The 12,067-nt window shown below is 51.1% G+C and overlaps 1 protein-coding gene across 1 annotated transcript in view; it reads right to left on the bottom strand.

Annotated features, from left to right (window-relative positions):
• The window catches only part of SLC15A1 (solute carrier family 15 member 1), a 54,136-nt gene extending 42,644 nt beyond the window's left edge, over window positions 1-11,492 (bottom strand). Inside the window, exon 1 of the mRNA XM_057707744.1 lies at window positions 11,368-11,492. Coding sequence (XP_057563727.1) covers window positions 11,368-11,371 — 4 coding nt within the window. The 5' untranslated portion in view covers window positions 11,372-11,492. The remainder of the gene's footprint in view (window positions 1-11,367) is intronic.
• Window positions 11,493-12,067: the final 575 nt, after the last annotated feature.

Here is a 12,067-nt window from a genome sequence, read left to right as displayed (position 1 = left end):
AGTGTACCTTTTATAAACTTCTATGATGACTGACTGTGGGGACGGTGGGAAAAACCAAGGCAGACACACTATTGCTTCCCACTAGTTAATGGACTCTCTCCATTAAGGTAACCATTTCCTGCTATTTAACGAAGCACATTCCATACTTTGAACCATTTAGGGACGGAAAGCCTAACTTTAATGTTTTATTATCTAGAAACTGATAACTCCCTCAGCAACACGATGGGTGTAAAGAGTGCTTTTCTAGGATTCGGACTTGGGAAAGGAAGGAAGAGGCATCTTTGCTGGGCCTAAGAGAAAAGCTCGCACCTGCACGCAGAGAGAAAATTGTTCCCTATCATTGCCGAGAGGGAAACTGAGGGAAAGATGTAAGTACTTCATGATGTGTCAGGGATGGCATCTGTGACGTCTCATGGTGTGGGAGGCAGAACAGTGGTCCCCTGAAGATGTCCACGTCCCAGTCCCTGGGGCTTGTGGGTATGTCACCCTCCACAGCAAAGGGACTTTGCAGGAGTGATTCACTCAAAGACCTTGAGATGGGGTGTTTCTTCTGGATCATCTGGGTGGCCCCAGTGTAATCAAAAGGGTCTCTAAAAGAGTCCAAGCAGGACATGTGAAGACAGAAGCCGAGGTTGGGCTGGAGTGCCACGAGTCAAGAAATGTGGTGACCTCTAGAAGCTGAAAGGACAAGCCTCTCAAGCCTCCAGCAGGAACCAGCCCTGCCAACACCCTGATTTTGCCCCAAGTGAAACCCGTGTCAGACTTCTGACCTCCAGAGCTTTAAGATAATAGTTCTGTGTTTTAAGCCACTACATGTGTGGTGATTTGTTACAGCAGCCATAGGAAACTAATACATGTGGGTTTGCCTCAAGCTCTGCAGATGTAGGTTTCGTCACTATTTACAGAGATATAAGACTCAAACTTCCTAGCAAGTTTTGTTGGCAAAATGTTCTTTTTATCGTTGTTTTTTTTCCTAAGCTACATTTTCTGAGGGCTTAGGAGTCCATACTTGGCACCTGCCTTTTTGATGGGATTTGGCAGAATCTGCACTTGCTTGGCTGCCTTCTGCAGGTTACTGACTCTTCATGACCCATCTCTAAAGTGGGGATGCTGCCTTACAGGGTGGCTACAAGGAATAAGGGGGTCTGTAAATGGTTTCATAAACCAGGAGCAGAATGAGTTTCCTTGATCACGGTTCTTTTAGGCTGTGCATGTGCCTCAGAAAGTCAGTCCCATGAGACGCCAGGGGACACAACGGTCCTGCTAGAATATACTTAGCCTCTCTCTTAGCAGAAGTAGTTTCTGAGTTAAGATGAGACCTCCTCTCACAATATTGCCCCTGCAGTTAGTAGGTGGAAGGACATGGGACTTTGGAATCAGCTTGGAGACATTCTTCCCAGCCATGAGGCTCTGGTCAAAGCACTCAACCACTGCACCTCCATCCCTTCATCTAGAAGTGCTAACACTTTCTTTGCAAGTTGGTTAATAAGATTGAATCTACATTAATGAAACGAAGTTTGTTATTTACTGCATCCCATGAGGACATCTGGGGAGTGTGGATGGATGTTTGGCACGGACTGACTTTAAGCTGTGGACAAGAATTTGCCATGGGGAGCCCTGGCAGGGGTGAGGTTGCCCTTGAAGAAAGAGGCCGGCCTCTCCAGGGTTGCTCTCATTGACGAAGAGCAGAAGAAGGTCCTTATGATGTCACCTGGGGAAATGAGGTCATGGGATGAGGATGTTGTGGACAGAGAAACGTCAGACTTCCCAGATACAAGCCACAGGGGCAAGCACTGATTTCAATCAAGCTGCTTTCAAATGGGCAGCAGTACAGTGCGTGACTGGTGAGTGGCTGCAGGGGTTAAAGGCACATGTAAAACCTCTCCAGCACAGCGATTCTCAAAGTGTAGTCCCTGGACCAGCAGCAGCATCTCCTGGGAACTCAGTGGAAATGCAGACTGTCAGGTCCAGCCCAGACCCACAGAATCAGAAACTCCGAGGGTGGGGCCGGCTGTCTGCGGTTATCAAGCCCTCCCGGGGATACAGTTTGGGAGCCACTCGCTGTCCCAGAGCAGCTAAGGAGCCACACAGGAGGGGGCTGGGGCGCTGAGCGCGGCTCCTGTCTGGCAGATCAGCTCCTACGACATGGTTCTGGCCCTGGCTCTTCACTCCCGCTTTCTGAGCTCCGTCCTCCACTCACCAGAATGACGATGACAAGCGACGCCTTGTCTCACGTTCCCGTCTCCCGCCCACCCCACAGACCTGAGCACCCTAGGGGGAGGCTCTCGGGACTGCCCTCCAACCTCGCTGGCTCTGCGACCTGCAAGGCCAGGCCTCTCTGTCGTCCTCCACCCCAGTAGTCCGGCCAGGCCTCCTCCGTCTCCCTCCCTCCAGGCTCCTTCAGCATCAGGGCGGTTAGCGCCCCCTTGGTGTTCCTGCTCCTCTCTCCCCACTTAGATTCCTTTAGCCTCTTTACAACCACCCCGGACACAGTGAGCTGTTCTGACTTCTGGAAAGTGTTACAGAGCCTCACTTATCATATGATGCCCCCCACCCTTTTTTTTTTTTTTTTTTTTTTAAGAAAATAAAGCATGTGCCACTTCAAAAAGAACCCGGCAGGAGACGCACCAGGCATACCTGCAGCCGAGCTGAGACCTGGCGATGGAAGAGCAGGAGGGCCTGGTGTTGCACCCTTGCTTTGATTTTTTCCCCAGAATTGATCAGCTCTGATCGGGAAGTGAAAGGCCTTTTCTCTCCTTCAATGGGCTTTTCCCACAGGAGTGATGCTAGTTTCAGAACAGGCTCTTACGCTTGTCATCCGAGGCTCTTGTCTCCGGAGTGGCTCTTCCTGAGGCTGTTTCTTGCCTGACCTGATGATTTTTTTCCTTCCTGGAAGGTTTTGCCACGTTTCCCACTTCAGGGTCCCTGCTTGTCAACATGGCACTTTTGTGTGCGTTAGAAAATTGTGATCTTTTGGGCTGCGTCCTGCCGGGAGGCATGGCCTGCGAGTGGAGAGCAGCTGGGTGGCCCGGGCAGTGCCTGCCAGCCCTGGGCCCTCCTGCTGGGGCCCCCGGGCAGGGCACAGCCTGCACACCTATGGGCAGCGGGCCTGCCCACCCTTCACTTGTTTTTATAGAAATAGCCTCTTTTCCACAGCTACCTTCTTCCCCACTAAGAAAGAACCTATTTTTCCTTTGATACGTTGACAAATCGCTACATAAACATAGAACGTCCTGATGTACGGTTTTCTGGCAGGACACCCTCTCCAAGAAGACAGATGCGGGGTATGAAACCATTTGGCAGCAGCCTGGCACTGGCTCCATGGCCACGGGGGTCCCTCACCGCCGTGCTGCTGTCATCAGCCTGTTGTTTCGGTGTCACCCTTTTGCTGGGGACAGGGAGGCAGGGGCTAGTCTTCCTTTTTGCCTGTGGGTGTGGTGAGCTGCCTTGTCGCATCTTTAACCGTCCAGCAGCCGGGCCTGGTCCTGTGTGTGTCCGACGGCCAGGGCTTCATCTTTTCTGAAACCACCTTCTCCTTCCCTCAGCCGGTGTGTGTGTGTGGGGGGGCGTGTCCCCTGGTCAGGGCTGAGGGGGGCAGCGCCTTCATTTCCTGGGGCTGCCACAACATCGTACAGTGGACAGAGAGGCTTAAAACAATGAAAATGTATCATCTCGCAGTTCTGGCTGGAAGGGTGAGCTCAGGCGTGGGCGGAGCTGTTCCTTCTACCGCTGTGAGGGAGGGTCTGATCCAGCCTGTCCCCTGGCTGCTGGTGGGCTGCTGGCCATCTGTGCTGTTCTTCAGCTTGTATCAGCATCACCTGACCTCTGCCTTCACCTTCACCTGGTCTTCTCCCCATGGGCGTGTCTGGGTCCAAATCTCCCCGCTTACAAGGACACCAGTCACACTGGATTAAGCCCACCTCCTCCAGCATGACCTCACCTGAACTGGTTCCATGTATAATGACCCTATTTCTACATAAGGTCGTATTCTCAGGTATCGGGGGTTAGGACTTCAGTACATGAATTCGGGGGCCACGTATTTAAACCCGTAACGGTCAGAGAGCATTTGCAGTGCGTGACCTATTGTTGTACGTTACAGATAGTCTCCTACCTTTTAAAAAGATTACTACCCATGACTGTCTAAAATCTCAGGCTTAAGAGGCCTGTAATGACTGCCTCTGATGGTTTTATAAATCACCTATAACTTTTAGCATCTCGTTTCCATAACCACAGATGCGAATCACTGACCGCAATTCCCGTTCTCCTTCAGAAAGAAATCACCTCTAGGGGCCCCAGGACCCAAGCCCCTCTGGACATGCTCAGAGATTGTTTATTACTCTATTGCAGGGAAAGGGCAGCCAGCCAGAGGGTGTGACAAAGTTAGTATGTAGCAAGCTGTTACACAAAACAGAAAGATCCAGGGACAGGCCTAAATTCTCTGCCAGGTGTAGGCAGATGAGTTACTCAGGGTTAGGAAGGCAATCCTTGCTTTCCAGGGATTTCCTTTATCTACACCTGGACATTCTTGTCTTCCAGAAGGGCGCCCTGTATTCTGAACTTAAAACGAGGCTGATTTTAAATGCTATGACTGCTGAGAGTGAATAAACAAATATATTCTCAGGGTAAAGACAGACCTTTCCTCGGAGCTGCTCTAAAAGGAACTAGGAGAGAACATGCGGGGAATTAGCCTTCAGCCTCCTGGACACCACCTCCCCGCTACGGCCAGTCACATGCACCCAACACACGAGAGAAAAAAGCATATTAGCGTCGGCCCTGACAATGTTGTATGTTGTCACAGGAGAAAACAAAGCCAAAGGCACACAAGTGTCACTAAATTAAAAACAAACAAACAAACAAAAACTAAAAACCGATCTTCTGGTCTTTGGGGGGGTTTGTTTGGAGGCAATTAAGTTAGAGACCCAAAATTTTAGACACAAGGATTTTTTTACTCTTAGATGTTAAATCATGACTAGGAAAACTACTTTCTGATCACGGTAAGTATGAAGTTAGGCTGCAAAACTATGTACAGCATACAAATTTTTTCTTCTGTTGATATTGAGGTTGTACATCCTCATCCTTTTTTTTTTTTTTAGCTCTTTATTGGAATATAATTGCTTTACATTGTTGTGCCAGTTTCGGCTGTACAACAAAGTGAATCAGCTGTATTTATACATATATGCCCGTATCCCCCCCCTCCTTCGACTCCTTCCCTATCCCAGCCCTCTAAGTCATCACCCATCATCGAGTTGATCTCCCTGTGTCCTGTAGCAGCTTCCCACTAGCTACCTATTTCACATTTGGTAGTGTATATACGTCAATGCCATCCTCATTCTTACCATGAGAATACGTGAGCATATCCATAAGAAGTGTCTAGAAGTAGAACGCTGATAAAATATTATGTGTATTCTAAATTTTGTCAGATATTACCTAATAACTCTCCACGGAAGTGTTCGGTGACTTATTTTTTCCCGTCTTATAATTTTAGAATGAACACGCACAGAAGAGAGAGCTATAAAAAAATAAACAAAAAGTTAAACACTATTCATAGTTAAAGATTGCCTGGAAACTTTAGCCACAGACCCATAATACAGTATCAACAGAGTCTGAACATTATTTTTAGAATTAACTTGAGGTAAATTACCCATGCCTATGACATCACTGTGAACATTTCTGATTCATTCTGAAGCTACTATTATACATGGGGGTGTGTTTACAGACCAATTCTGATATTAAATGGATTGCTGTTCAGAACCAATTAGAGCTATGACCGGAAAATCCATTTGTCTTGCTGGGGGAAGACGCTAGTTACTAAATGTAGCACCTAAGCTGAGGATGCAGGCCACAGTGGAGCTATCTTTGCACACTAAGACTATTTCCTAACTCAAGTTATGGAAAAATAACACACATATTTCAGAGAGAATATTTTCTTCTACCATGTGTACTGGGTTAAACAGGGTTCTCCCCAAACTACTGTCCTTCCCATAATCTTAGAAGGGGACCTGCTCTGGAAATGGGGTTGTTGCAGATGTGAAGAGTGAAGATGAGGTCATCCTGGAGTAAGGTGGGTTCTGAATCCCAAATGACTGGTGTCCTGATAAGAAGATAGCCACACACAGAGGGAAGATGATGGCCATGTGATGATGAGGGCAGAGATGGAATGACAGGTCCACAAGGCAAGGCATGCCAGGGCTTGCTGGCAACACCAGAAGCTATGAGAAAGGCACAGCACAGATTCTTCCCTAGAGCAGCAGCCCCCAGACTTTTTGGCACCAGGGACCGGTCTCAGGGAAGACAATTCTTCCACGGACTGGTGGGGGATGGGGAGGAGGAGGGGGGATGGTTCGGGCCATAATGTGAGCGATGGGGAGCGGAAGATGAAGCTCTGCTTGCTCCCCCACCCACCCCACCGCTCACCTCCTGCTGTGTGGCCCGGGGGCTGGGGACCCCTGACCGAGAGCCTTCAGAGAGAGCGTGGCCCTGCTGACACCTGGATTTTGGACTTCCAGACTCCAGACACGTGAGAGAATACATTTCTGTTGTTTTAAACAACCCGGTTTGTGATACTTTTGTTATAGCAGCCACAGGGAACAAATACACCAGGTGCGCTTATGCGTTTTGACTCGATGAGAAAAACGTTTGTTCCTCCAAGTACCTCTCAGTCATACCTCCTGATGTGTCCTGATAGAGCTTACAATAAAACTGTGCAGATAGTAGAAGTTTTAAATACTAAGTTTGAGAACTTTTAATGGGTCTTCTTGTGTGGTATATTTTGTGAGTTTTCTGGTCTTACGTCTGATCCTTGAACCACATTTTCCTAATGGGCACACGTTCGGTTTCACATGTTTCCACATAATGCCTGGGAACTCTGACTCCTCCGTGCAATGAAGAGAAGCTCTTGGCAGCAGCCCAGTGGGAGGCCCTGGCTGGTCTCCAATCTCGGAAGGACTAGACCTTCCTCCTTCTTCAGGAGAGTCTGTGGGAGAGCCTATCGCTTCCCCTCGGCTGTGGCACCTTCCAGCTGCTGAGACAGTCCTGTAACCCTGTGCTGCCTGTGGACGGCAGCTGCACCTGGACCGAACCTGGGTGGCAAGCAGAGGCCTGTCTGACAGCCCGTCCGCATCAGCCCCATGAGGTGACCCCACTGTGCTGTTTCCTCAGCAATATATTTGCGACCTTTGAAACCAGGGGACAAAGTTACGAAACGGCGATCCCCTAGCTCTTTATGTTGCAATCCCAGGTTATAAGTCAATGGTTCGCATTCATCTCCTGATAACCCTGCCCTTATTCTTTCACCATCATCATGGAGGAACATGGAATGTCCTCAGAGTCCACCCTTGTTTTTATTTCCTTATCAGCTCACCTGGGACACCCACCTACTTTCTCTCCTGCCAGGGATGGAATCGAGATGTAATTGTGTCTAAGAGCGGCCGCCACCCAGAGGAATGGGAACAGAGCTGGCTGGCAGTCCCTGCCCCGTGGTTCCACTCCTCCAGCTCTGGCCCTGGAGGACAGGCGGCTCCCTGTGAGCCAGCCTGGTAGCTCAGCCAGCCACTTGAATGGCCCCTCTATCCTGCAGTAACTCAAAGGGCAGCAGGAAAATTATTAATCAAAAATCCAAGTGAACCAAAAATGGAGTAATTCTACCCAGGACATCCTGTAGGGTGCAAAGGACTGCGCAAAAATCTACCATTATGATGGCAAATCCTCCAGCTCTGACAAGACACTGTGAGCTGCTGCTTTCACGGGTCTCCAGATACTCTGTTCACCTCAACTGTAACTCAGTGTGGAAAAATGTTGTTTATGGGCTTGTGCTCCTGTCCCTGAAGATATGAGTTTCCTCAAGGCAGGACAACTTATACCCTTATGTGGTTAAAAAAAAAAAAAAAAACCTGCATAGATAGGTGATTCAGGTCAACCCCCCACCAGCCTTAGCTGGACCACATTGATTCATGGTTTCCTTTCCTAAGACTGCCTTTGCGAGCTAATTTCCAAATTCTAGCTACTAATTTGCCCCAAACTTGGTCATCGTGGACAAGCCAGGGGCCAGACGGCACTAGACTTTCTTGCTATGATCTCGTTTTGGGGGACACAGTAGCAACATTTGGACACAGGCGAGGGGCAAGAAAAAGAAAGTTGTCATTTAGAGTCACTTGGGGCAGTGTTTCTCAAAGCGTGGTCCTGGGACCGGCAGCAGCAGCACCACCACCTGGGAACTTCCAGATGCAAATGCTTGAGCCCTGCTCTGGCCACCGAAGCAAAGATGCTAGCACTGGGGCCCAGCCACCTGTCAGAATAAGTCCTTGCCCAGGTGATGCCGACGCACACTGACTTAGGGTAATGTCAGCCTAAAAGGACTCGATGTCAGAAGTTCTCTCTTCTTGCTGTGCGGGAGGAAGAGGTTCTGCCAAGGTTCAGATGCCCAAGGCCCCCTTTGGTGTGGGGCACCCTTGGCCTCCAGCCGTATGCTAAAGCCTAGAGCAGGCATGCCTAGCCTTTGGCTCTGTTCACAGGTCCCCCAAGAGCTTCTAGAAAGAGGAGAGAATGCGGAAGGACTTTAAATGGCCAGGTTTGAGAGACCTTCAAGGCTAGTCTCTCCTTTTATACTCAGGGAGGAAACTGACTTGAAAAACTCTTCAGAATTACCTACAAGCCCAGCAGGAAGCCAGGAGCTGGCAGGGAATAATATGAGAAAACATTATCACTCAGTGAATGGACTTCTCAGGCTGGCCTAGAGGCCCTGGCATGGGCGGCAGGAGCTAGTTTCCTAGAACCTGAAGCCTCCTCAACTTCCTTGTTCAGAGTCACGTATGCGGCATGTGACAGAGCAGGATCTATGGTTTTCCAGGACCAAAGTGAGGGGCGGAATGTGTGAGAACGACAGCTGGGGCGTGTATTTTTGCTAAGCTCTGGGCCAGGGGGTGTGGTGGGGTAAGAAGACAGACACAATACTCGAGATCTCCAGCAATAGCATCCCCAGCCCACCAAAAGCCTCAGAGGCGGTGCACTGCTCACTAAGGTTAGCTGCCCTTTGGAGACTCAACGCCACGAGGCAGGCTGGCCCCGGCCTCCTCTGACCCCGACTCTGATAATCAAACACTTTCTTTAAAGCAAAGGTCAGCAGCCATGGCAGTGTCACGTCCAGCCCCCTGCCCATTTCTGTATGGCTCGCAGGCTACGAATGGTGCCTACGACTTCAAAATAACTGAAAAACACTTTTAACATCTATTTTGTGATATCTGCAAAGTATATAAAATTCACACATCCGTGCCCATCAATAAAGTTTTATTGGAACACAGATTCACCCATTTGTTTCATATTTCAAATTACAAGGGTGGAGTTGAGTAGTTGCCACAGACACTCTGTGGCCCCCGGAGCCAAAAATATCTCCTATCTGGCCCCTTTCAAGGCAAACGTTTCTCTGTGAACTTTCCTTGCTTCTTTCCCTCCTGCCGAGGTCACCAAGCATCCCAAGTGTTCCCCCTTCAGTCACGAGGGGATCTGAAACAACCTTGGCACCATCTAAGTCACAAAGATCTACTCTTAAAAGGGGAAGTCCCTGCTACTTTTTTTTAAAATTAAAAGACATTTCCTAATTATTTGTTTCATTTACTAACTAGACCCAGATATTTAAAATTTCCAAGACCTAAAAGGGAAAAAAATAAAATAAAATAAAATAAAAAATAAAATAAAATTTCCAGGACTGGAGTAAGCATAAAACTGGTGTCTGAATAAACTTTCTGTTGCTACTCACATGCTATGCCAATCTCAGCTGCAAAATAAACACCCCCCCCCCAAAAAAAAACCAAAAAAAAATAAAATAAACCCCAAAACCGTAAGGGCCAATCTGCAAACTAGAAAGTCAGTTCACTGGGAACTATACTTCAAAAGCTAACCTAGTGTTCATTCACCAACAATCAGGCTGCCGACAGCTACCCCGACTGGAACTATGTTAAGAAAAGTCCTAATTCGACATGGATATTACTCAGGTATTTGGGATTTGAAAACCAAAGTGAATACTTCAGAGCACCTCCCAGAAAAGTGACACAGAGTAACAAGCAAATGGTGTTTGAGGCAGGCCCCAGAGCTCCAGCCCAGGAGTAGGTCTGTCTGAGAAGTTGAGCTCTGATGGGTACCAGCCCCTGACAGCCTGCACCAGAGAGGATGCTGCAGCATCTTTCTGCAGTTAGCACCGCCAGAACTCCCAAGCGTGACCCACTCAATCCTGCTACTCCGGGACCACGAACTGGTGTGGCACAGCGACTCTTGAGAGCCAGGTGACCATGCACACCAGGTGTTGCGCTCTAGACAGCTCCACGCTACCAATGAGCGCCGCACAGGACACTTCTGCCTAATGGCTGAGGGAGTTGAGGCCCACAGAGCTTAACTTACTGATGCAAGTTTAGAGAGGTAGCAAGTGGCAGAACAGGAATACAAGTGCAGGCAGGCCCAAGTTAGACCCTGTTCTCTCAACCATGTGGCCACATCGTGACAGCCTGGACCTGTTCTTGGCACAGGCTTGGGGGGAGTCACTTGACTTGCCTTTCCCATTCTTAAGGGAGAAGAGGGCTGGGCTGACCTCTGGTCTCTTGCAGCTCTGCTCTGCTTCTGCATTCATTCCAGAGCTACTTATTCCCAAGCAGGCAGGATTAAGTTGTTTTCTAGATGTTCTGCTCACAATCCATGCCTATGGAGGACCAGCTAGTCTCCTCCGTGCCTTCTCTTGAAGTTCAAAGACAGAGGCACCCCAACCGGCCAACCCCAGCTCCTCTTGGACCAGCGCTCCCTCTGCAGCTCTGGGCTCGCCTGGCCAGCCAGAGGCAAGAGAAGTGCCAAGACGGCCGCTGAGGATGCCCCCGCCCCCTCCCCGCCCCACCGACGGAGGCTCTGCTGGCCCTGCCATCACCAGCACGACCCAGCCCAGCTTCCAGCCACTCTCAGCCCACAGGGTGGGAACACCGAGCCCGAGGATTCCCAACAGGTGGGCAAGTCAGGGTTATTGCGCGCGTTCGTTCTTCCAACCTGAGACTGGCGCCTGGGGCCTTCTGCCTCCGCGCCCGGGGACGTGGCGGGGAAACCACCCGCCCCGCAAACTTCCCCCGAGCCTGCGAGCCTCCCCCCAGCCCCCGGCTCCGGCTCCGCAGATCCGCGGTCGCTTCCCGCCGGCGAGGTGTCCCTGGCTGCGCGCCCGCCCGCGCGGCCAGCCTCCCCCGCTCCGCGCGCAGGTCCGCGAGCCGCCGGCGACCGCGGGGACCGGCATGGCAGGGCGGCCCGGCCCCGCGGCGACCCCTCGGCAGCGCCCCGACCGCGCAGCCCCTGCGCCCGGCTCCCCTCTGTCCCCGCCATCCCGGCCCGGCCCGGCGCGCCTACCCATGGTGGCGGCTCCGAGGGCTCCCTGCGACTGGCGAGCGAGGAGTCCAGGCGGGAGGACTTTTTGCGAAGGTGTTGCTTCCTGTGACTTGGTTTCCAGGCCCTGCCCAGCACCAGTGTGGCTGGAGGTGTGCAGGCGGGGCTCCACCCTTGGAGGCGGTGGAATGGCAGAGGCAGAGGTCAGCGCCCCTTGAGCCCCAAGAGGGGGACACCTGTCCGTGGCCAGCACCTGGACTCTGCTGGGGCGTCCTCGGCCCAGGTACCCCCCCCCCCCGTCACCCACGCTGTGCCTCCGACCCCTGCCCTCGGGGGCCCGCCGGAGGCACAGCGTGGGTGACGGGGGGTACCTGGGCCGAGGACGCCCCAGCTTGAGCGCGCATAGCAGCCACGGGGAAGGAGCATGAAATGCAGGGTTCCCGGCCTCTGCTGGATCCGCTGACTCAGGAGGTCGGCTGGGCCCCGGAATTTGCATTACTAACAAGTGCTATGGTGAGGTTGACCCTGTTGCTCCCGGGACCCCCACTCTGGAAAGCCCTGTGCTGGGGAAGCACTACGCTGTGCAAGGAAGCAAAAGTGGGTGGGAGGCTAGTCAGTTTAATGTGTGCGCATGCGTGGACAGGTGGCTTTACCTGGAGGGCGAGCGGTGGAAAGCATTTCTGGAGGACTCTTCACTTCCTTTCTTTAAGAATAACAACAACAA

The sequence above is a fragment of the Hippopotamus amphibius genome, chromosome 14, assembly GCF_030028045.1.
Source record: "Hippopotamus amphibius kiboko isolate mHipAmp2 chromosome 14, mHipAmp2.hap2, whole genome shotgun sequence".
NCBI lineage: Eukaryota > Metazoa > Chordata > Mammalia > Artiodactyla > Hippopotamidae > Hippopotamus > Hippopotamus amphibius.
Note: the sequence above shows the minus strand (reverse complement) of the source record. Positions and strands in the feature narration are given on the sequence as shown.